The sequence below is a fragment of the Passer montanus genome, unplaced genomic scaffold (genome assembly GCF_014805655.1).
Source record: "Passer montanus isolate IOZ18808 unplaced genomic scaffold, ASM1480565v1 scaffold50, whole genome shotgun sequence".
Taxonomy (NCBI): Eukaryota; Metazoa; Chordata; class Aves; order Passeriformes; family Passeridae; genus Passer; species Passer montanus.
In genome coordinates this window covers 6566294-6593333 of record NW_024369930.1, presented here as the reverse complement: position 1 = coordinate 6593333, position 27040 = coordinate 6566294, and the positions used below count along the sequence as shown (strand labels likewise).

The 27040-nt window shown below is 36.3% G+C and overlaps 1 protein-coding gene across 1 annotated transcript in view; it reads right to left on the bottom strand.

Annotated features, from left to right (window-relative positions):
* Positions 1–220: 220 nt before the first annotated feature.
* PRKAR2B (protein kinase cAMP-dependent type II regulatory subunit beta) overlaps positions 221–27040 on the bottom strand; it is a 74898-nt gene continuing 48078 nt past the window's right edge. Inside the window, exons 3-11 of the mRNA XM_039723780.1 lie at positions 17685–17737; positions 16508–16591; positions 8290–8396; positions 6902–7055; positions 5610–5711; positions 4952–5026; positions 4113–4178; positions 3844–3982; positions 221–2418 (exon numbers count right to left, since the gene is read on the bottom strand). Of these exons, the coding sequence (XP_039579714.1) occupies positions 2285–2418; positions 3844–3982; positions 4113–4178; positions 4952–5026; positions 5610–5711; positions 6902–7055; positions 8290–8396; positions 16508–16591; positions 17685–17737 (914 nt within the window). The 3' untranslated portion in view covers positions 221–2284. The remainder of the gene's footprint in view (positions 2419–3843; positions 3983–4112; positions 4179–4951; positions 5027–5609; positions 5712–6901; positions 7056–8289; positions 8397–16507; positions 16592–17684; positions 17738–27040) is intronic.

Genomic DNA, 27040 nt, shown 5'->3' with positions numbered 1-27040 from the left:
CTATAAACTACAAGCAAAACATCAAATAAAGTAATTATGACAATTATTGCATCAACATGTTGTCTGAGTAGACAGAGCATCCACATAATGTCATTTATGAAAATCACCATGAAAGTATTAAGAATTATGATTTTTTTTTTAAAATAAATGAGCATAAATAGGTCACTTGTAACTTTATGGTAATAGAATTAAAAAACAACAAGAATATCAACAAACATAGATTTTTATATATAAAAGTGTTGTTTATTGTAAGGAAACTTTAAATATAACCAACAATATTGAAAATATCATGACTGGCATTTATGGCCTTGATTGTAGTTTACTGCCATACAAGTAATTTCTAGCATTTTTCTTAATCACATCAAGCCAGTGCAAAATATAGGTAGCTTTTAGAGATTAAGCATACAGAATGACAAGAGTGTAGATCTTGGTTACCTGATATTTCCTTCTAGTATAACAGGCTTCTCTTTTTCCCATAAATCAAAAGTACAAAGGCAATATGTGCAATTATTCATACCAGGTTTCTAAGTTTAAAAAAAAAATTACATTTGTAAATTTTGTTCAGATTGTATTTTTTTAGAAATATGATTTATAATTTATACCATACTATATGATATAAATTATATATTGTTATCATATTATATAATCATAATTTCATATACATGTATGATTATATTAATTGTCAGAACATATCACTAACTGTAGCATAATGATTACATCAACATACACAAATATATGACATTAGAAAAGTCATTATCTAAGAAGGAAAGATGGTGTAATTCAGGTGTTTGAATCAGGGTACAAGCAGCCTTCCTACTCCTCTTGCAGTGTCATTTTGGCAGAGCTGCCCATCACACACTGGCTGTCCATGAACATCAACAGACAGGTCAGTAAGCAGGACTGAAATTGGACTGTGTCTGAAATTTCCAGTCACAGACCTTGTAAGCGATGAGCCCTGTGCTCATAATTAAGATGATATTCTCTCTCTCCTCAGTCTCAGAACTTATCCCATGCTATTATGGCTGAACACATTATTTCATGATGACCTACAGGTTTTTGAAAGCAAGACATGTTAGCTTTAACAATGACAGATGTGTGCAAAGCTTTGGAAGTACTGATCTTTCAAATTAAAAATATTTTTGCACTTCCTGTTAAGGATTTTCAAGGACAACCTTAGTTTAGCATGGCTTTTGATATCAGTCATTTCAGTAATTGACTCTGACCTTTGATAGCTAAGATTAGACTGCAGGAAGAGAGATATACAGAGATCATTTCACTTGAAACAGATTTAACAATAAAAAGGTGAGATCTAAAAAAAATTAACGAACAAGCATAAATAGAGAAGACAATGCATAAATATAAAATAAGGGAGAAGAAAAACAATATAGTTTATGTATGATTAGGTAGAACATGACAATGACCCATGCCTTTGCTTTGAAAGCATTAAGGTTAATTTGTCAGCTGTCCTCACTCATGTACAGAATTCATATAACTACTAAAAAATGCAGTTTATTGCAAAAATATGCAAGTCCTCTAAATTGCATAAGATATTACAATGTCGTGCTGAAACATGACATATTAAACAAAGAGGACTTTAAAACAATTACGAAATGTTAAAAACCAGATTTGGGTCATGAGCGTTACACAAAACGCATTGTCATGCTTTATCTCATGATTAATCTTGTGATTCACTACATCTGTGATAAATGCAACATAAAATCATGACAATTGTAATAGTCAAAAAGTAATATCTACTGTATATCTTCTGTAGTAATACATATAAACACTTTGTGTGCACTAATACTTTCAACATATCACATTTGAACTAACAGTCTTTCCAGAAAAGATGTAACCTTTTTGAAGAACAGAAGCTGGTTTAACAAGTTCATCACATGTGGGGTTTTTTAAAAAAAAATTATTCTTTAAGGAGATGCTGTGTTAGAGGACTTGATTTTCAAAGGTGCTGTGCTGCCACAGGCTGTCCTCATATCAGATAGAACCCTCAATACTGATCACTTTTAAAAATCAAGCCCTCAATTTATTGAATTGCTGTTTTCTTTACTAATGTTTCCACTGTCATAATTAAAAAATACCCCAAAAACAACAAAACAAACAAAAACAAAAGAACCACCCAACCAAAAGCAAACAAAACAAAAAAACCCCAATCCCATTCTTAAAATCACAGAAAATGCTTGGCATCTATAGGAAGAGAGACAATTTTTCAGTGGACTAACCACTACTGTGCTATATTCTCATGACAGATCTTGTTGCTCCAATGTTTAGTTCATGCACTGGTGTCAGCAATGTCCATGTTTGTTCCAAACAGAGCAACTAGCTGCTCTTCATAGTTTGCAATGTTTCTTTTCAGAATTTCCATACAAGGTCCCAAAAGCCTTTCAAATGCCTGCACATCCATAACTAAGATAAAAAGGGAGAGAAAGAGAAAGAATATTATGTGCTCATCAGTAACAGATACTCATGCTGGTATTTATGATATTCCAGTGTAACAATTTAAATGACAACAGAGAGTACTGAGGCATATACATTGTTCACACAGGAGGGAACTGCTTACCTTAGCAAAACCAAGATCAGCCAACATACTGCTGTCTTGAAATTTCAAAAATAAACTTGAACTTTTTCTGTTCCTTATTTTGAAAATATTTTCATATTAAGATATATGTTACCCAAGAGCTTGTGAAGAAGTCTGAAGGGGCCTGAAATCCTCCACAAAATAAAGTTTTAAGACTCATGATATTTCAAAAAGCCACAACATTAAGTGTTGCTGTTGGCTGTAGCTGGGCTCTAACAGTCTATTTCCTCGCTCTTTTTACTTGCTTCCACCCAAAGTGAAAATGGTAAAGAATACTTATTTTCACAGCAAAAAGTTGAAGACTGTAATTCATACACAATGTCAGTGCACAGCCAACCAGAATATTTACTTTATCTTATCACATAATGTGATTCTCTATAGTGCCAGCCAGTAGGCCAGGGGGAAAACTTCATACACTTCCAACCTGCTGGCCAGTAATCTCTTGTCTCCTAAGAAATGTTCAAGATCTCTGCTGTTTGGGAAGTGCCAGTGCTTTGTTATTTAGCCATAATGGATAATAACACTCTTCACAACGACTGCCTATTATTCTTTCCCATCTGTCCTATTTTTGATCTCTATTGCGTGATGATTTCTATGTGTTTTGAGTTAGGAATTTTAAAAAACAGAGAAACCTTTTGTTTACTTGGTCATCAAATCATTATGCAGGAATGCTAAATCTATCTTTGCAGTTTACAGTTTTCCCATAGTTAGGAGCTTAACATCAGACCATGAAAAGCAATGGATGTGAAGGGTTGTGTATGAGCATGACTCCTACAGTCTTCACTCTTCCTGTGCCTGAGACTACAGTGTGATGGGATGACTACATTAACAGCTGGTGAAGACAAAAGAATTTTTTAAGAGCTTAAATCATGGGGATAAAAAGGCACAGGATTTTTAACAGAATTATTTCTTAGATGAGTCAGTCTACTGAGAAAAGAAATACCTCACCTTTCTGCAGAGTATTAGACATTTATCTGATGGCTATAAACAGTTTGCAGTAATATTCTGTACTGTCCTAAAAGAATTTTTACTTCCATACAATCAGAGAAATATTTGAGATATAGCGTGTAATAGTATTTATCAATTGTAAGTGATTTTTGCAGATAAATAACACAAAGAGTAATGCACAATAATAGGTGATTACTGAAACAGCCTTAAATCTTATATTCTGGTGAAAAACAGAGTCAGAATAGAAACAAACAAATAGATTAAATATAATTTTATATTAGATATAAAATGGTATTGACTCCTACCTAAACATTTGACAGTGCCAAGAGCAAATGCAGAAGCAGCTCGGGGTTTGTTAGTTACAAGAGCAAGTTCTCCAAAATACTGTCCTCTTGAGCATCGAGCTATTTCTACTGCTCCATTCTCTTCTAGATCTTGTTTGCCCTGAAATATCATGTAAAGAAAGAGAGAGAAAGAAAGAGTATTAGAGCAGAGATTTGCCAGACTCAGGATTTCATAAGCAAAGTTAGTAACAGTGGTAAAAAAAAAAGACTGCTGTTTTAGGGATGTTTACCTTCCTTGTCATTATAATCCTTACTTCTCCAGATTCCACAATAAAGAAAGAATCAGCCAAGTCACCCTGCACAAGAAAAAAAAGAAAGTGAGTAAAAAAAGGTGTAAAATTTCCCTTTTAGTTTCATAGTAACATCAAAATATTTACAACCAGGGCCTTGAAGCTCCTGTTTTTGATACCTGTGGCAAAAGAAGCCACTCTTAATTTGAAAACCATATTCTAGACCTATAACAATCAAAACATCTATACAGAACTAACAGCAAGGCCTTTTCGTGAAAAGATAGCTGACTGTGCCTTACACAAAAAGCAGAGAAAACCAATGTTGTGGAAGACTTGAAGGATCCTTACTACCATTTATCCATTTCTGTGTCCCTCCCAAATTTTTTCCCTTAGCAAGTTTCCAGTATAAAAAGCCTCCAGGGGTTATGTGATATCCACTAATTATCTTGGGCAAGACAATCACAGTTGCCTATCCTAATCGGTTTACTTTTGTCTTCTTGAAAAGTAGACCATATTTTAACAACAAGACCAAGGCGAGTCTTCAGTGCTCCTCCTTGGAAGCACACTTATCAACTTTGAATTTCTAAGTGTACTAAAAATGTTGACTCTTTTATTTATACCAAAAAAGAGGACTGTTCTTGAAAGTATCATAAGAGAAAAGTGAGCTTTTGAAACAAAATAACCACCTCTTACATTTAAGATTCATTGATTTTGTTTCTGTGAGAAAGAGAAATAGGGTTTAAAAGTATGCATTTTCTATAAATAACATGATTACGCCGACCCCGGCAATTACTGTTACCTATTATGAAAGAAAAACTAAAACTAGGCAGAAACTGTACCTGAGCAATGATTTGTTCTCCATCTTTGTACACTTTGGTACCAATCACATCAACCACTTTTAAACGCTCAGACATCTTCATTTAAAAAAAAGAAAAGGTGAGAAATATTTGGTTAACATTATGATAGTATATATTTAGAAAGCCCTTTCATATTTCTTTCTGGGAATCTTTGCACAGAATAGTATATTTTTATTTTCCTGTTTTGTTTACTATCAAAAAAACCCCTGCTGAATAGTGTGCCAGAGGGTATATTACAGTTTTAACAGCTATTATGATCAGCTTCCATTTTTGCTAGAAGCTTTCAAAAAATAAGCCTTATGTTCAGAAAAGCATGCATGTAAAAATATATGTAAAAATATCGCTGATAAATGAAAATATTTTTAAATTCCCCAAGTCATTGTTTAATTTTGTTGGCTAATATCTAGTAAAACTAAGCTTTGGGAAACTGAAAGTAAAGTTAATTTATGTTTTAAAACACAATATGAACAATAATAATTTATTCTGAATTTTAAAAAATAAAATGTAATCTTTCTCTGAAACAAAAGTATGCAAACTTCTATTGTGGAGATACTTGAATGCCAAATTTAAAGTCTTCAAGAGCTGAATCTTATCAGGTACCTCCGATAAAGACATTACAATAATGTAATAGAAATCTTACTTCTAAAGATTTAAGGAATGGCAATGACTCAATAAAACTTTCATACATTCTTCTCTTTTTGGCATTATTTTTTACAATGATTCTTCGGAATGTTACCCTATCCTGTAAACACAAAGAGGAAAAGAGAGTTAATTAACTGAAAATATGTGCTAGAAAATCCTTTAGAACTGGCTCTATATGACCAAATTACCCAATTTTAGTCACACAGTGTAGCTGTCAGCTGGGCTGGCTGGTCTCTCCTTACTGTCAGTTGAGAAAGATTCCTCTAGAGGTCAATCAGGAGCTCCTAAAGTTAACCTGAAAATCTCTATGAAAATCCCTGCAGTTCACCCACAGAGGGCAGAATTTACGGGTAATTTAGGATATTTAAGATATTTAAGAAAACCTCAGTATTGAAATGCTTAATTTACAAAGTTTATTCATGACCCTGACATACCATACAAATTGATATGCACTCAAAGAGGCTTTTAGGGTTTTGTAAAAACTAAAATACATGAGTCTGGGTCTTAGGTCACAGTCCACTTTTGCTGTTTCAGCAGAACAAGGTTCACTGCTGCCCTAAAGAGCCAACTGGACATTCCTCAAGATTTGGCCATGAAAGTTAACCAGACAGACAGAAAAACTACACATATGGTGGTTTTTTCTCTTAACTTTGTGTGGCTGTGCCCTGGTGACAAGCAGAGGGAAAATGCACTGGAAGCCTTCACTGCCACAGGGGGCATTTACTGGCCAACACAACACAATTTAATTTACTGTAAGAATTTACAGTGCCCTAAACAATCCCAGAAGACACATGGATTAAGCTGGTGAATAACCACATGTTTCATTTCAGTCCTGGGATCAGTCATTAGATCAATATGTAAGTCTTGAAGATGATGGCCAGCTCAGCTTACTTTTGGGATAAACTCATTACTCTTGTCAAAGATCCAGGTAATATAACACCAGTAAATAATCTCATATTGGAATTTTACTCTGTAAACAAAGGCATTTCCAGTAAAGGCATGGAGGAAAATTAATATGCAATTATCAGTGGTTTTCAAATTGGGAAATTGCAATTAAAATAAAATAAAACAAAATTATTTTTTTTTAAAAATCAGTGTTTTATTAAACCTCAGATTTTTATCTGTGGATTCTGGAAAAATATAGCATTGTGTTGGGATTTCTCAGGATTTCTAGAATTAAACTTTCTGAAATTATAAGGGTTTTTTTTTAATGCTGATACAGCATGCCAGTAAAATCTATATAAAATACAATTTTTTTAAAAAATAGCTTAAAAGAAGTACTCTACTTACCAAACCCCAGATGGAACCAGGAGAGGTAGCTATAATTGTAGCTGCTCTGGGTGTATTGTACATTAAGGCCAACTCACCAAAACATCCTCGGTTATCATAGGTTCCAACACACCTCCCAACACCATCACATTTTACATAAATATCATATGTACCTCTGTTAATAAAATATATAAGTACAGTGAGTAGAATCCAGCCCTGGCCTTTGCTAAGCAGCCTCTCACTATAAAGCATTTGAAATACATATTTGCTTGCTTAAATGGTGTTAAACTCCTTGTAAAGACATCTCAATGACTTCTATAAATAATAAAAGTGGTCCCTCTTTAAAGGGAAGGATAGGGTTATTCATTTTTACATTAACTCAGTTAAAAATAGAATGGATGTACAGTGATCTATTTATTACCAGAACTTATTAAAAATTAAAATCTTACTTAGAATCTGGTTCTTAATTTCATTTTGACCACACTAGATACAAATGTAAAGTCTTTGCAAAAATTGCTATGATAGGAGCACTGAAATAATTATACAAGTTACTTAATATTTTAAATATTTTAAAGTAGTAATTTCTAATGAAACAACTGAGATGCAGGAAACAGAAGGAATGTATCTGAAAAGCAACATAAAACCATGAAATAAATATATGCATTTTTCTAATACATTGTGCATTTCTTCTCTCCATTGTTAATTTTTTTTTGTTTGTTTGTTTGGGAATGCAGTAAAATCTGGTACCTTGTAAAGCACAAATTTGCCAAGCCCACTGATGCTGAGCCATCATTTTCCTCTGTGCTGAATATTTTTATGGTGTGCATTGATACATTATATGAATGTAAAGCAAAAATCTGTGCAGTTATTTCATTGATAAGGGACACAGAGATGATGTCCTACACCTAAAAACTGCAAGGCTGACAGAATATTGTAAAGTCCCTGCAGCCTTTTGGACACGAGATGACAAACTGTAACCTCACAAGGCTGAAAAATATTGTCTTTCCAGCACAGAATCTGGGCATGCTTTTATGATAATCTAATTTAATATTTCAGTAGAAGGGACCTAAAATAATTGTTTTGTTCACCTACCTGACCACTTCAGGGCTGCCCAAAAGTGAAATAATTTTATTAATAGAATTGTCCCCAAAACCCTTAAACACTGACAAGCTTGGGGCATCACCCTCTAGGAAGCCTTTTCCAGTGCTTGACCACTCAGGTAAAGAAATGGTTCCTAACGTGAAATCTGAGCCTCTCCTGGCACAGCTTTGAACCTTTCCCATGAGTGCTGTCACTGATTACCAAGAGAAAAGCTGGAATATAAGCATTAAATACAAGTTCACAGAATGCAGACTTTTCTCAATGGATTTTGCATAGCACTTTGTGCTATAATAAGACACACAATTCACCTGTCAATGACGTAGAAGTTGTCACCATCATCCCCTTGATCAATTACATGTTCTCCTCCTTCAACCATCTTTTCAAACATTGCATCTAACACCTGAGACATCTGTTCCTGTTTAAAATAACACAAAGACAAGAAATTATCATCTGCTTCTACAATTTTACTCTTTGAATTAACTAACTGGCCAGCTTCCCAATATGCTTTATCCCAAGGTAAAAGATGATAATGGTGGAAAATATTCATGCTACAGAAGTGTGTGGATCAATAATAGAAAGACAGTTCTATTTAGTATTCAGAGTTAGCTCTTCCTCTTCCAGCGTTCAGAGCACAGCTCCCCACTTGTCACTGCACATGATAAAATAGATCTCCTTTGCAACATAAATTGCTAATGACCATCCAAAACCAGAATTTCACCCTTCCCAACTGAGCAATGTTATACCCTTGCAAAAAAACCCAAAAAACCTGTATCCATTATTCTAAATCACGCATTTACCTGATTTTGTTCTTAGAACTTCCTTACAGAATTTAGTTTCAAAATGATTGGGAAGTATTTTGAAAGTGTGAGTAATACAATGCCTGCAGAATGTTGGCCAGATGTAACCATAAAGGTCTGCAGTGCTTTGGCTGAGTAAGTAAATGCTGGATTCTTTGGAAAGTAGGAATTTACACATGGCTACAAAACTAGTTTGTTGACAGACAAATGTTAACAGACTAACAAAATGTGATCATTTGAATTATGACTGTATAATAACAAATAAACCACCCACTAATTACTTAATTTGTCTTATTTGATATAAATTTGACTATTCATTGTGATCATTTGAATTATGACTGTATAATAACAAATAAACCACCTACTAATTACTTAATTTATTTGATATAAATTTGACTATTCACGTCTAAAAAACCCAAACACAGCTCACTGTGGATTAAGAATCATAAAAAGTTAACTTAAAATTTTAAATTTTATTTTTGGTTTATCCTGCAATAGGCCTAAAATTCTACACTCCTTGAAACTTATTAAGCATGTATCATACTGGAACAAGCAGATCTAGTGAAAACCATGGTAAAAAAAGCCTCTAGATATACATTTTGCAATGGTTGCATTCGCAGCATTTCCAGCCACTGAAAGATGGATAGCATTTGCCTCTCCAAAGAACACCAGTCTAAGTAAGTCCTTTAGAGTCCTTCTGCAGCCCATGGATAACCATTCAAGACAGCTCAGAATCGTTCTCCAGAGATTTCCTTTTCTTTCCTCTGATGATAGAGAGATCTACTGTAACTCCCAGTTACACACATTTTTTAGACAGATAAATTAGTTGTAATGAATTCCATCCTTATGCTGCTGAATTTTTTACTTACTGAAAGCTTTCAAAAATACCAGCAGTACCATATTATCCAAACCTTTTGAAAAATGGGAGCTAAACACAAATTTTCCTTCACAGAGTTGGCTGTGTGTGGGCACAAAGAACAATAGAAGGGCAGTATCCATCCTTAGTACAGCTGATCATGGTAAAGCACAGGAAGACATCCTGCAGCCCTCCTAGGCCAGCAAAGAATCATATAACTGTGTCTCTACCTAGTACCTTTATTAGTATAGACAGGTATGTGTTTGAAAAAAGATGGATCATTTCAGATATCAGTGAATGGGTTATAGCTCATTTCAGAGAGAGAAAAGTGTGAATGGGTGCCATTGGAAGAGACTGAAAATTATGTACAGGAGTTGCCTTTTAAAAACTTCCATGCTTGAATGAATAGATGATATTACTTCATTCTTTTCAGTTCTCTCTATGTAAACGAAAAGAAATTCCTACAGAAACTGCAAAACTGACCTAACATCAGCTTGTCTAAGGTAATTGAAGCAGCACCTTCCCTTCCTCTGGCTTTACATCTGAATTGGCAAAGTGGCTCCCCAGCCAACAGTCCTGGCCTGCCTTTTGACACAAGTGAGAACATGCAGAATGCTCCCCACTTCATGGAGGCTGGAGGCCATCTTACCATCTGGGTGCAAGCCATGCAAGAAAAATGTATTATATGTGCATGAAACCCCAGAACTTAAAATATTTTCAAGATATCTTGGAGAAAAAAAGATTAAACCAAAAAGATGGTTATTTCCTGTAATGGAGGAGTCATACATATAATTAAAATTTTTATTCAGTGCGCTTCATCTTGGATTTCTGGTTAAAACATTTTCAACTTATAACTATGAATCAAGCTCACCAAACCACAATTTTTCCAGTATGTAAATCTACAGTTTTTAATGCACCAGAGTAGAATTCACAAATCAAATTCCCTTTTAAAAATGTTTCAAATACTTTAAGATATTTAATACATCTGAGAACAGTCTATTAATTGCTGAAGCGTTGCACATTTATTTTAATTTCCTAAATAAACTGCAACTAACTTAAAGACAAGTGGTCCCTTTTCTAAAATTTTCCACTTTAAGTTAAGACAAAGCGGACTGCAGTAACAAAAAAGCAAAAACCAGGAACATGGTTTTTGCTTTTACCATGAGAATTACATAACTTGCTTGACCAGTTTGCTCTGTGTGAATCCTCTGGAATCTCTGCCAGACTGAGGCTCAATTTACTGGCACCCTCTGTTGTTCTTTTGAAAAGATAAAGATAAGTAAATTTAGAATTAAAAAGCAGATCTGTTTCATAAACAGAATTAATTCTAGTATTTTGTAAAATGGTGCAGTCTAAATGCTCTTCTTCCTTAAAGCTGTTCTACCTTCAAAAATAGATGCAAAATGAAATCAGGATGAAGGGTTTTTTTGTGACTGACGGGCCTGTAGTTCCCTGTCTCATATGACTTGTAAAAACATTAGAGAATTATCATGTGAACAAAGAAAATTCACAGTTCTTCTGTTGTCCCTGAATTCACAAAATGAGCCCCAGTTAAAATGGCATCCTGCTGGCCACCTTGTCCTCACTTCATGCAATTTGAAATATCAACAAATTAATATTCAACATGATATTAAGAAGTCAATGAAGCAAACAATACAAGAAAAGGAAGGGGGCTGGATGTGAGGAGGGGAGACAGGTAGAAAATGTTAGCAAAACACAGGCAAGGAAACCATGGGAAGAAAAATACTTCTTAAATCAAAAGCTCTGAACCTTGTAGAGGAAGATAAATTACAGAATTCGTGTCTACGCATCTTTTCAATACCTCCAGGGATGGTGACCCAAACATTTTCCTGAGCAGTCTCTTCCAATGCTTGACAACACTTTCAGTGAAGAAAGTTTTCCTGATATTTAATCTGAACCTCCCCTAGGTCAATTTAAGACCATTTCCTCTGGTCCTGTTACCTGGGAGAAGAGACCAACACCCACCTGCTCACAGCCTCCTGTCAGGCAGTACAAGAGTGACAAAGTCTCCCCTGAGCCCCCTTGTCTCCAGGCTGAACCCCCCCCAGCTTCCTCAGCTGCTCCTCAGAGGAATTGTGCTCCAGACCCTTCCCCTGCTCCACTGCCCTCCTCTGGAAGGGCACCTGAATGTCACCACATTTGTGTCATCTAAGAGTATTAACATGTTCAGGCATTCTGGGCTCAATTATATATACTATACACACATTTTATATATGTATAAATGGGGGGGGATGTATATTCCCATTAATTGCTCCAAAATCTGTAGTTTTAATTCTTCACCAAAATTCTTAAGAACCTGAGAGCAGCATGAGATTCTTCTTAGTGGTTTCAAGGACTGACTAGGCCTTAAGTATAAGATTCCACTATTCATAAAACAGTTACATTATGTTCTCTTTCATCTTCCTTCAAGTTAATCAATTCTAATTGATTAATCAATATTTGTGCTCTCTTATACTACTTCTCCAGGTATGTAAGTGGCAATATGCCCAGAAATTGCTTTTGCATATTTGTGAACAATATGTATAATTCATTACTTTTTAGAAAAGGGTCAAGACCTATTTTATATATTCTGTACAAGCATTGGCAGGGCAAAGCTCTCCAATATTAAACTTCTCTGAAAGAGAATAGATGATCTAACACTGCTTGTGAATTTTTGCCAAAGAAAGGATTCAGACTTTAAGTGCAAGGGCACAGCTCAGCTTTGATGGTATCAGCCCCTTGAGCCAGCCTCTTGCTCCAATAAAAGGTTCATCAGGTTTTTTACTGCTGCCCTATGGGCTGTAATTTCCAAACTAAATAGCCTGTTGTTAATCACCCCAGAACATTTTCCTCTTGAGAGACAAAACCAAAAGAACAACTCTGAGTTGTATTGTAAAAAGTACGTGTATAAGGCTTCCTTGGCCAGTAGATGAGCTGCTGCTGCTATTCTTCCTGGTGATAAAACAATTTTAGGCTGAACAGAGAGAAATTTCAGTGATAGCAACTTCAGCTTGTTCTCTGTAAGGGCTGAAGTCATTTGGTCATCATCTTGTTTTCTCCTTGCTGGCTTACAAAAAGTGAAAGTGGAAAGGAAAGAGAGCAGCTTCAGAGCCCACTGTAGTAACCTCCAGCACCTGGAGCACAAAGGAGGGTGCAGGCAGAGTAACCAGTCTGGCACATCATGGCAATCTGGGGAACAAAACAGCATTATTATGGCTTCTGGCAAGGCAGGCAGGCAACTGAGAAGGACAATAAACAATACTCTAAGAGGAAGAGGTTTTCCTGGGAAGAAGACCAGGAAGAGATACATTAGAAGAAGAATGAGTTAATCTAATATAGCAAAGGAAGAAGAACACAAAGATCTGAACAGACCTGCCTCCTGATTCTTTCCTGATCAGGTCTTCTAAAAAGTAACCAAGTACCTCTGCAAAACCTTCCCTGATCTCGTTGCAAATGCATGTTTCAATTCATATTTTTCTCTTGAAGTAATTTTTCCAAAACTGTAATATGCTATGAAAAAGTGATATTGAGTGACAGCAACTAGATGGCAAATGATTAAGACCCCAGAAAGGCAAAAAATTGCTAAAAATGTCAATTCTTTAAAAGTATTTTTTATTTAAAGGAGTTAACTAAGGAATACATTGCTGAACTCACATTCACTGACCAGTCACATCCTCATCAGTCTACAAAGTTAAAAAAAAAGTTTCCATAAAATTCAAGTAACTTCACAGACTTTAGACTATAAGAGTCAGCCTTTAAAACAAGAATGCTACTTAGGGAAATGTATGAGAACGGGTGTTTCTTTACATTATTATATTTTTAATCACAGACAATATGTGAAATATTGATATTTACAAATATGTATGTGGAAATTTACCCATCGGTTATTTAAAAACTACTATAGTTAAATGAGAGCTGAAGACAGTGTTGTGTATGTATAGCAAGTCCTAAGTTGTCTCAAAGTCTGAAGGTTATATTTTTCTCCTCTCTCATTTAGCCTTACATTCAAATTATTCTGCTGGGGTTTATGTGATGGCTCTTGTAATTTCAAATGGCCTCTTTAATTAGCACGCCGAGCACAGAACTGTAAGTCACTCCCAACTACTGCAACTTCTCCCTTTGGCTTTAGTGATAGCCTTATCTTATCCTTCCATTCAAATTAAAATAGAGTGTGTGAAGGTGGGATAAAGTGTTAAGAAAAGGTGGACTTCACTGAGCATCATGTACTGAATGCAATTCTGATTACACTGTAAGACATGTTATTCTATATTTGAAAATGGTATTTGACAACCTCTAAAAGGCCATGGGGAAAAGCCATTAACCCTTTACATTGTCTGTTCCCCTCTAAGTGACCTTTGAAACGGTGACTTTGATACATGAACTACAGCAGAAAGAAGCTGAAGTTCAATACAAGGAAAAAAAAAACAACCAAAAACCACAACAGTGGTAGCGATAGATGCTATCAATACAAAGATTAACTTTGTTCTAGAGACTTGAGCTTTAGCAGCAGAAGATATTATCTCTCCTCAAGATGAATAAGGTTTTTGCTAATACACCACTCTGTAAACTGCAGCATCTCTCATGGAGAGGCAGAGAGCTGTCACAGGAATATTTAATTACTGCAACTACACTGGCAGAGCCCTTGAGTCGCTGCTCAGAAGCAGAACAAGGAAGAGTGGGAGAAGTTCCCCAGGGACTACAGATCCTGGCTCCACAGAAAGAACAAGCCAGATTTAAGAAGGCTACCTTTTAATATCTTTGCTCCCTTTAGAGTTCAGTAGTTTTCCAGTGTTTTTATGAATAAAAATATTGTAATGGAAAACTCTTTTACAAAAATTATCTTATTCAACTTTCCAGAATGATGCCTGTAAAGCATTTCAAGCAGGAGCAAGTGTTCTTAATCCACTGGACAATCTGAGCAAAAGGAGGTGAACAAGACTTGGGAGATCCCCAGAGCACATATTGAGGCTTTGGATTGAAGACCTCAAAAGGAGAACTCAGCTGAGAAATCTTCTGCTAAACACCTGGAACTGACTGTGGGAACTATTAGCTATTACAAGTAACTGATTTAAAAGAAGGATTGAAAAAAAAATAGTTCAGAACATCAGTATCAAGACAGCAAGCACAGTCCTCCTCCATAAACAGAGGAGATAATCCCTCAGTATTCCTTGGAAGAATTTATCCTTGGAAAAAGTCCATTAAGTGCCCACACAAGAGAAGTTTAATGCTCTATGTCTACACAACATTACAATATAGCAAACAGACCCCTATCCTGCAGACCAAATGGCTGATGACTATTGAGACAGAAGATCTAGCTCTTGCTGTAATGCAAAGCAGATCCCATCCAGAGGATTGATGCTGTAAGCACTATTATCATCACAGCAACTTCTAGGAGCACACAATAATCCATCATCTTGCAGGGATTATAAGAGAGAAATGCTCAGAGCTTAACCAAGAGGGGTCTGCCAAAATGCCACTGGCAGGCTAACGTAATTATGGTCCAGCCAAGTGGAAGCCAGGACACACCAACAATAAAGAAAATATATAATAAAGCAGTTTCATATCCAGAGCAGATGCCCACAAATGACTGATTCTCTGAAGCTATTCAGAAGAATAACTGAGGAGCAGAAGGGTAAATGAGTGCATGGCTTTAGCTTGAACAAGTGTAGTGGAACAGCTGATTAAGTACCTATTAAACAGAGGGACTTAGGAAACCTTCTGTGTCAGGATCCCCACTGTCCCAAGAATGCACAGGTAAGAGCACCCATGGTGAGACTTGATGCCCTTCCATAACAGTAACTCCAGGCTTCTGCTAAGCTGGGGCTTTGTGGCTCACTGCTCCTCAGGGCTTCTAAGGGAACAGTACTCGGGTCAGGGTTCAGTCTTTGTAAAGACAGAAGCAGGAGCTGGAAACCTGCAGCACAAATTAATGTGCATTTTCTGTAATAGCACCTGACTTCCAAACAGAGCTGCAGGCTGGCCCTTCCATAGCTCCCTCTTGAATCAAATTTTAAACTTTCTGTTCTCATACTTAAAAATCTACATAATTGTTTCTCTTTCCCTTATGCTCCCTCCCTTGACAGCACTGAATCAAATCTCTTGAGAAAGCATTTGGGATACTGTGAGTCATCCCAACCTCAGTATGCATGTTTTGATTGATACACTCACCTTTTCCCTAAAACAATCCTGTGTGCTTTTTTGGTAGCATTATCACCTTTGTCTAATCCAGATCATTCATTCAGTGCATTTAGGCTTTCTTAAAAGCTCATAGTTGTGTTTATATGAAACAGAAAGGCATTATTTGTGTGGAAGAAAATTACCTGAAGCTTTTTTTATGGTATCTACATTAAGCACAATAATAATGAAAACATTTCACTGGTACATTTCTCTTTCTCTCTATTTCATAATTCACTTGTTCAGTTACATCCAAAGCTAAACTGAAGGCTTTGGGGATAATTTTCTGTTTTGATGGAGCACTCAGCACTATTTGATGCTAAAAAGTAACTAACAGAAAAAAACTTGCACATTCCAGTTAACTGATGTGTTTATAGACAGGCAAATTTAAAATAAGAATTTTAAAGGAAAATTTAAAATAAGAATACACAATAATTAATATGATTAATGTATCAATTTTTATGAGTGTACAGATTCATATTAATGTATTTCAATATTATCACTTGTGGAGATAAACAAAAGAATCTATACGTGGTGTATCAGCTTAAAAAAAATGGCATTTGTGGAGTTCATTACATGGTCAAGAAAGCATACTGAAGAGGTTACAAAAGTCAAATCTGTAAATTTCTGTTCCAAAGCTCAAAAGAAACAATTCTTAGCAGCACTGCTAAATGCTGTTCATCACCAAGAATTTCTTACCGGGTCTAGGTTCTTAAAAAGAAGGATGTCCTTGCACGCCTCCTGCAGTCTGTTCCTTTGATCATCTGTTTTGGGGTGAATAATCTGATGGATATAATACAAAAGCTCTTAGAGTGATTAGCATAGAGTAGCACTAGCGGAAGGACTGAGCTAATTCAACTAAGCATTTTACACAATATTTTGGCCACGATTCATAACTCTGTCATTTCAAAACCTTCAGGATTTGAATAAACACTCAATGATGAAATGGTATCACCATAGTATTAGCAAATGAAACACTGCTACATTTAAGCTCACAAGACCTTTACACCTGTGAAATCCAGTTCATTTCTGCAAGCCATTCTGGACACCTTTATCTACACTACTGCTACATAAACATTACCAATCTCCAATCATATTTGGGGCATGCATGTTCTATAAAAAGCACCACTGTTACACTCAGCCATTTGCCATGACTACTTCCTAAAGAATATTGTGTGAAATAGTATCTGTGTTAAACTTATATCAGAAGTTTCACAGAGTAATGAACAGATTTGACACTATCTGAGTGAGCCAGAGATTTACTAAATTACCAGTCTGTGGTTCATCTGAGTATCAATCAAGTTGTACAACTCCTATTCTTCCGAAGATATGCTATGTATAGCTGTAATACTATAGGGTAATCTTTTAGACAGTGTTACAAGCCAGGAAATTAGGTAGAATATAAACAATTAACATTCTCTTGAAACTTTTGCTATTTCATCTTAAAAGCTAAGTAGTAATAGAAATAAAATAAATAAATACAGTTTATTATTTGTCATATTGTACCTTGAAAAATCTTAGCAATTTTACAATTTAACTTTTTTCTGCCTTTTGAAAATGGAAACTACTGTAACATTATGAGGACACCAAGTAAGAGTTTTCAGAAGCAGGTGCTCTCTGGGTAAATATAATTGCACAAAAATGTTTCCTTAACCAGGTACCATGGGTTTGGTAATTAAGAATAGTACATCAAGTCCTACATGGGTGACTATTACAGAGAACTTTTAAATGTTCCTTGAACACAAACTCCCAGGAGATTACTAAAGTATATTATAATAACAATGTTTTTGCTAAGAAATGGTAAAGCTGTTATATTTTTCCTCCTAAATTTAATGCCTGAGAATTGAAAAAGTATTTGACTCTAAGCATGAAGTACCCTAGATTCTGCATCGTCCTCTTCCTCATCAGGATTGTAAGCTTCTGCACACACTGAAATAAAAGAAAAAGCATAATCTTAATTCCAATTACAGTAGTGTTCCACAAGATTTACAGAACAGAAAATGCATTGTGTGGCACAGCAATAATACACAGTAATGTAAAACAGTTATACTGCTGAGAGGGTCCAGAGCAAGTCAACTCAAAACTGCAGATGAAACAAAGATGATAGACTTTTGTATCACTTTTGGATATGCTTGCCCTGTTTTGAAGCACTGCTAATATACTTACCAATTTCTCACCTAACTTGTTCTAAGTATCTCATCTTATGGCCAGGATTTTTTTTTTCAATGTCTAAATTAATTCTTTCTTTTATAATTTAAACTATCCATACAGGATGCAGAGATTAGATTATTCCCTTAATCTGTGTAGGTTCAAGGTGGTTTAGTGTGTGTTTCTTTGGATGGTTGGTTGGTTGGTTCAAGGTGCTTTGTTGGAGTTTTTCACATACTTGAAAACTTTTTTTTCCTACCTACCCTTTACTTTCAAGGCTAAATAATTATGGTTCTTCCTTTTTTTTCCTTACAAGTCCTGTTTTCTAGCTCTCTAACTATCTGTATTGCCATTCCCTGAAATCCCTCTAATTAGCTATATCTTTATTGAAATGTGATGCTCAAACTGGTCCCAGTATTTGAACCAAGCAGAGTATTGATGAGTACTCCTTACATTTTACAGGCTATATGTCTTTTTAATCTATCCATGCCTTCTTCAGAATACCTGGACTATGCCTATTCATGTAATATTTACGACATATATCATTTTCAAAACCCACTGCTTAACCATCTGTCCTGGCCCTGTCTATGGCTATTCTGCTCAAGTATAATGCCATACCATTACACCTGCTAAATATCACTTTATTTTCAAAGCCATTTCAAGATCATTTCCAATTCTAATCCTGTTCTCTGGCATCCTTCCAATTCACTCTCAACTTCGTGACAACTGAAAATTTAATAAGCATCTTCTCTAAAACGTAATCCAGATTATTGCTGAAAAAACATATTAGTGTCTAAAATAAACTCTTGTGGAAGACAGGAGTGAAACAGCAGTAGCTGCTTGGGGTTTACCTTATCAACCAGTTATGCAACTATATCCCATGCAACTTGCATATAAATACTGCTTGATGTTCCCTAACTTGTTTATAGGGGACTCTTGTAAGACAGCATTCATCAGAAGTTTCTTAAAATTAAAACGTAGGGCATCTGCTCCTTTTCTTTTATCCACAAATTTTAATCTCTTGTTACAGGGTATTAGATAGTTCCAACAAATCCATGCTGATTGCCGTTTGTTCCTTTCCTCCAGGTATTTACAAAATTAATATTTGTCTGTAATCTTTCTAGGAACAAAAATGATCTGCAAATCTGTGGCACGACTCTTCCACCCATAGCTCCTTCCTCCTTTTAAGGATGTGTTTTTCTATTTTTATGGAATTTTTTTTTCACATTCATTTTTCTTCAGATTCTCAATGGTAACTGCTAACAGGGCTGAGACTAATTTAGAAAATTCTTCCAGTTTCCAAGTATAGCAAATCTGAGGCACAGCTAACCTGGGAACACCTAACACATTAAGTACTGTCTGATTTGTCCTTTCTCTGTTCTAGGCTGTTTTCCATATACTCAAAATAACACTGGCGAAGACCAATGTGCTTCTGTTAATCAGTAGAGCAACACTTTCCTTGAACATGCTCCAACTAAAAATATACTTCCAGAACCATTTCTGTTACTCCTCATGTAATTATTGTACACAATCTTTTCTTGTACACATTTTTTGGTCTTGGCTTCTTTTATGTATTTTGGGTTGGTTTTTTTCTCTGCATCTTTTGCTATTCTTTTGTATTTGTTCTAAATAATCCAAACTAGTTCTAATTTTGTTCATGGCTCCTTCTTGTGCTTGACATAAATAAGCTTCTAATATTTTAGATTTCTTTTACTATGTTTTTTGTGTGTCCTTCTCCTGTGCTGTCTCAATTTGCATTTTTTCTCTTTATAATTTTTCTTTGGGGAACAAACAATTCTTTAACTTTTCTCAAGACTCCTTTACAAAGAGGTTATGCCCACTGTCCTCTCATATTCTCTTGAAACCTGTTGTTCTAATTCTTTTACCTCTTTCCCTTCCTGAAATCTGCAAGTCCAGACATTGCAGGGTAATTCTCACTCAACCTGCCTTTTCTCTCCCAATTCTTTAACAGTTTCTCCCTTAGAGTTGGTATGAAATATAATAGCTCTCCTTTAGATTACTTTTCCCACCATCTCAAAATTTGGTTGCAAGTCCATGGCAAAGCACATTGGTATTCTCCTTCATTGGCTTCCAGCAGGTGACTGTTTATTAAAATCACTCATTTTCACCATCACCTGTACCCTGACAATAAAAATCCCCAACTACCTGAGCTTTTGGTGGTCTGTGCAATGCCTGCGGAACAATGAAGCACATGAGCTTTTTTATATTATTATTATTATTACTCATAGAGCATCTGTATGTCCAACTCCCTCTGAAGCTGGGTCACAGCCCAAATATCTGAACCAAAATACACAACAGCCTCTTCCTCCCCCCTGTCCTCCCACAACATCTTTGCTATGCCAGGTTCAGTCACAGTGCTCATGGATTAACATTTGGTGTCCTCTTGTTTGTTCCCCATACTTCTTGTGTTATTATACAAACAGCTTATGAACTAGTAAGCAGGCAGACCCATCACCTCCTCATTACCACATCCAATTAAAAAGTTTTCATGGCAAAGTACATCATGGCACATATTAAGCAAAGTCTTGGTCCCCCCTGTATGAGGCTCTCAACTAAAATCTCAGTTTTATAAAACTTGGCATCTTCAAAAACCTAAAGAAATTTGACACAAGTCCCTCTGGAACTGAGTGAGATTCCTGTCCAGTTTACTGGAAACTGGATTTGGTCCCAAATAATTACAAATGCCCACAAAAGGAAGTCTGCAATCTCTTGAACAACTATAATATTTTAATTCTACATAAACAAAATGTTCCTAACGACTGCTTAATGGTACTACAGTTACTACAGTCTTGTCAGAAATAAACTTCAGGGGATTTTAGTTAAGGAGCAACAATAATAACACGCCAAGTAAGCACCATATAACCCATCATAATGTAAATCCCTGTTTTGTTTCAGCTGTGCCCTAGCGCACGTATGTGTATGTGGGAGCCAACAATCTGTGTCACAGTGCAGTGTGCTACTGGCTTCAACCTGAGCTACAGGTACCTCCCGTCCTTACCTCTATGTGAAAAGAGGTAAAACCAATCAGGAATTTCATTTAATAGCTTTGATACTGTTATGCCAGAACTGACAGGTCTCAGAGGACCTGGCTGAATATTTAATAGTCTTCCAGAACACACAAAAGAAACTGGATTTTTCCCATCCATGCCCATCCTGAATAACCTTATGTCCCTTTCATGTAGTAGGATCAGTCCAGAAAGAGAATATGATCCTGAGGTATTTATTCTGGGTCAGCTTGTGTCTCTGCACAACATCACTCTTTTCTGCTAGAAATGCATTTCAGTCAGTTCTCAGCAGCTACTATCAGCAGGATCCTTCATTAAATATTTCTTGTTTATCAGTGGTTATGATCAAAATATTTAAGAAGTGCAGTTTCTCCTGACTAGTGCCCACTGGTTCAAATTCTAAATGGATTTATTCTTATAATCTATGATAAGAAATTTTTCTGGTTTCAAATCTGTACTTATTTTGCGTTCATTTGCGTCACAAAGAAAATACCAATGCTGTGAATCTGCTGTTTTAAATATAAAATTTCCTTTCCTTTATTTCTTATTTTAGTAACACATTCATTTCTAAATTCATACCACTAGATGTCTCATGGAAAAACTTGATAAATTTTATTTTGCTTCTTAAAATACCATTTCTGACATTACTATGGTTCACTGGATTTTATTACATGAATAATGTTTGGCACACGAGAATCATCTAAAACTGAGATGCCTTTTACACAGCCATGCATCACCTGCCCAAGTCACCTGGATTCCAGTTACAGTCAGTGGAGAGAAACAGACACTTTTACAAAGTGATTCTTCTGACCTGTATTACATGCCCAGACTAAAATGAGATTAATTAAAAAGATGGTTTATTGGTCGAGGCAATTCCTATCCCTTTTGAAATGAGTCCTAGTAGTTACGACAAGCTGCAAGACAGGTTTCCCCATTCTCCATTTAGTATGTGTTTCCTGGAAAACAAAGGAATTCATCTGATGGTGATGATGATGGCAGGCTGCTCATGCAATAGCATCCCTTCTGGATTAATTTCGTGTGTTCAAGGAGAGACTCTGTAGTCCCCATCTCTTTTGCCTAAGGCACCATGACCATGACTAATGACTGGCACCACAGACATTAATTATTCTGAATGACTGCACACTGCTGGTGGCTGAAGTACTCATAGTGTTCAATATTTTATGTTTTTACCTCTCTAGCTCATTCCACATCCCAGCAGTACTCAGTACATGCTACTTTACCATGCTCAGATGCCCTGCCATGTTTTACTATGTGCCACTGCTGAATGCAATATTCACATCATTGCTCAAAAAGCAGTCCTACTACTATTCTTAGGGACATATTTCAACCCACACATAACTGTGGCATTAAAAAATAGTGGTACAAACACTCTACATCCCCACTGGTTGCTAAGCTCAACTAAGTGAAATTAATTTTTTGTTTCCGTTTTTCCAGTAGAGGGTTATGTTTCACATAAAATTTCCCAAGATGGACACAAATACCAACAGACCCAAATACATCAAGACAAAATATTTGTAAGAAAAATGACCTATCAAAAGACAGTGTATTATGAAAATACACATGCACTGAAATACGTGCGCTGCTCTAGATGGATTGCTTTGTCAGCAAGACAGAGGTAAACTTTGATAATTTCTAACTCATCACTCCAAGTAAAGTCAATTTTCTAGTTTTCACCTGGTTAATATGCTTTACATTCAAAATTAGCAGTACAGTCACTCCAGCCATAAATGAATTCTAAAATGAAAATTAACATACAGTTGGCAATTGTAACATCAGAAAACATGTTAGTCACGCTCTCTCATTCCCCTGATGCAACAGGAAATAAAGCTATCAATAAAGAAATCAGTGAAAATTCATACATAATCACTGGATAATGTATTTTACTCAAAACATGGCAGGGAAACCAATCAATATATGTGTATTTTTTTTCCAAATTACAGAACGCCCAGGTCATAAATTGTATTAGAAAGAATTTTTCAAGAGAAGAAGAGCTGTGAAAATATTTTTTTCATCACATTTAAATCAAGACTGCAGTTTTGCCAGCACGACTATCAGGCTGGAGCATAGAAACAGACCATCTCCAGCTGCTGTAGCTACACCAGCATGTCATACACCCCTACAAACATCCCTGTCTGTGGCAGCTATGCCCATGCCCTCATACAGTAAATGCATCGCTTCCCCAGTTGAACTGTATGGAAATTGCTAAGGTGACTTAATGACGGTGTGAGATTTTTCCTGTTTTGTCAGGATTTACTTCTCTTGCATGAGAAATATAGTACACAGACACTCCTTGCAGAGCAGGTGGTAGTTCTAAATTAACTAGACAAATGCTCCTGGACCTCCAAAGTTTCTGTCATGGAAGTCTGTTTTCTGACATCTCACCAGTTCCTACCACTAGAAGAATTAGAAAGACAGCCCTGCACCCCAACATCCAATTCCATAAGTAGTTTTTATTCAAACAAAAGCAACCCCTTGGGAGTGGTAGCAGTGAGAAATGACCAGTCGTGGTCTCAACCTCAAGGCTTACAACTATTAAGTGCCATTATTATTTTTGTCTTTCTGGTTTTGGCAGGAAAGATCTTCCACATAGAAGATGCCATTGAAGAGCTGTGAGCAAACATAAGGACTAAAGAACAGCCCAGAGAAAGGTTGCTCAACTCTCTCATCTATCTGAGTGTACAGTGAAATGAGACAGATAAAATTTATCTGATTTCCACTCATGGTATAAGGCAAACTGGCTTCTGTTGCTGAGACCCACCATTTGGGCCAAACCCTGGAACTATTTCAAGAATTTTAGATGACTTTGAATATAAACTAATTTGGAACAAAGCATGCTCGCTGGGGCTGTCACTTCCCATGACACTGTCAAAAAGTCTATGAAGTGCCCACTCCTGAGGGGGGTGACTAAACTGAAATTTTATCTAGGCATAACTAGGTGAATACACAGAATGCCTGATACCTTGCAATTCTGTATAACTACCCTTTCAGACCCACAACATTTACATTAGAGATGCTATCCAAGCTGGAATAAAAGAATGTCTACTCAGAAAAAGTGGTCTGGAAATCAGAAAGATATGCATATTGTAAAGATTTCCTCATACACAACAAACCAAAAATAAATTTCCCCTCCAATCCACATGACTTAGGGGATAATGACTTTGGAGCAGTCAACTACCTAGCACAAATAACTAAGTGCTCAGAATGTCAGCGTGAAAATCTGAGGCTGGATAAAATCCAGGCAGCTTGTTTCTTCTTAATTATCAGGAAAGTGGTCTTCAGTTCATTAGGCAGGAACTGACTGAATCAGTCTTGGGAGCACAGCCAAGAGAGTCTGTTTCAGGATGAACTGCTCCTGAAGGACAGTTACCTACTCTTGCTGTCAGTGCTCAGACTGCAATTCTCCAAACACTGCCTTCATAGTCACCATCGCCTACCAAATACCAGGGTTGTGCTCAGCTACACAGCTCAATAGCAAAACCTACATTTTGCCAGAGCTGAAGGACCTTGCTCAATGTGCACTACACACTTGCAAGAAATCAGAGTCACACAATCAGCTTTTCTATAGCATTTTTTCTTGGCCATCTGCTACCAGTGCTATTTCTAATGTGTTGAACGACAAGCTATTTCCTCAAGCATTTCTGAAAAAGTATCTAATATAACATGTAGCATCTTGAATGAGGCCCATGCCAATAGTGAGTCATAAAAACTCTCAAGGATTCTCTTTAAAAGTCCACATGGGGTTTATTAGTATTTTAAAATTTCTTGCAATGAAGCAGAAGTTTCATCAAGATTCTACTGATCACTATGAAAGGCCATTTGAAGAAACATGAGAACCCCCAAAAAGAAATTTTTGGATAACTTTATCCCAGTTGAGTTATTCATGTGTGGACACCTTTGCACAAGTGTCTTAATATTACCTAGTAAGTAAAAGTGATAATTGTGATGTGTTAGACCACAGTACCTCCCTCTGCTTCAAAGGACTCTGGATCACAGCTAACACACTCTTTGCTGGGTCAAAGATGCACACTACTCCCCGAGGTCACAGGAGTTTGAATCACTAACCAGGGTCCTTCACAGAAACTGTCTATTCAAACTTCAGCACAAGGAGCTGAAAGAATTCCCTATTTTTAAATAGGGCAGCAGAAAGGAGGTTTAACTGAATTTCCCTAAGGGCTTCCACAGTACTTAGTCCTATTTCAGTTCTTTCAGTATTTGTGCAATTTATCACGATGGAGCTGAAAAAACAAACCCCAGCCAGGCTTCTGGCTCATGGTAGGAGATAGTTTTGCTTGGTGTCTCAGGAAATGCTTGGTTTCATCTGCCTGGCTAGTGAAAACCAGCACAAACATGCATTACAGTGTCCAGAACACTGCAGGTAGTTATTAAACAGTAAAATCATCACAAAAGTAGATTTACTTCCATTAGAAGAGTTTGCCAATATATACCATGCACTATAGTACTTCCTCCATAAGCTTTCCCACTACAGCATAAGGAGCAGCACAACATATAGCAACACCCTGTACTCTGATGTTGACTCATGTAACCTTCTGTTCCCATTCTCATGCAATTCCAGCAGTTCACAGTGCTACAGTGTGTTATTTGGGATATATATGAAATATGCTTAAATATTTGACAAAGTTTGAGCAGACACAGAGCTCTCTGCATACATTTCAACTTTATATTTGCTAATACTACAGAATAGAAACAGAAAACAGAACTGCACCCAGCTCTTCCTGCCATATTTCGTATTTCATATCAAACCATATGAAATACGTGATGTGATTACATAGTACCTCAATCACAGACATTTTTTCTTATTGAGAAGTCAGCATTAGGATGATATCAGACAGACAATTATTTTCCCGCTACAGAAATCATCTGTTACATAGAATGTGAGCAAATATAAATTGCATCTGTTAAAAAAACCACATTCTGAACAATGCAACCTAATATTTGCCCATTTTGTTAGCCCATTTCAAGAGGGTTAAAACCAAAACCTGTCTGGGACAGTGGTAGCACCTCTCAGAAAATGTATTTAAGAAGGGAAAAGAACCTGCTATGTAGACAGCAGCTGGAAGACAGGAGTGAAAATACATAAGAAAATCTGTGAAAGGATCCACAAAAAGTTACAAAGACTAGTGACACAAAAAGGTGGTGGTTGTTCTATGAAAGCACATATTTATAGCTATTTTATGTGCTAGTGTTTAAAAGACAAAAACAAGATCTTGATATCTATAAAAAAGGATGTAGTGAGGGGAAAATGGTTAGAAGTGGCAAAGAAAATAATTACTGATAACTGGAGACTTAAAGATATTAAAATATTCAAGAAAGCACAAAAAATATTTTATTGAGGGGAGACAACAGAAGGTAACCTCCAAGACTCATGTAAAGGGTGGCTGTAGGGAGAGTAGAGACAAATCCAAAACTATTGACTCTGACAATCTCGTCTCAGTGTCCTGCCAGGGGATTTGATTTAAAACTTATTTAAACAGATAAGGTGAAAAACCTGCCAATAGTAGGTATTACAGTATGTACTATGGTACACAGTACAGTCTATCATCCAGCAAAATGGACAAGGTACACAAATTCCAAACCTAGAACATGCCTACGACCCTTTGGAATGATGTCTAAGTCATCAATTCAAGAGTTCTTCAGAGGCACTTGTCAAAGCCTGTGATTCCACATACAGTGAAGATTTGGAATGGGCAGCTAAGGGAGTGCAAAATTCAACCTCCAACAGGCTTCACAGAAAATTCTGCAGCCATATGGGATTTCAAACATCAAGCTGAGAAGGCACCTAAAAAAGAGGTGGAATCATCCTTTTGAAAGAATGGTTGCTATAGCAAAGTTACCTCTGGTTTTCACCCTGTGGGACCAAGGGAAGGAAGCTTCAACCCACCTTTCCCATTTTCCAGAAGTGGCCTACATTCTACATTCCAAAGTACTCTGTAATGAGATGCTCCTCATTCCTCCTGGGCCCAGGCTGCTAGACAAAATGAAATGAGAATAAGCTAATGGAGCTTGTCTCCTGGAATTT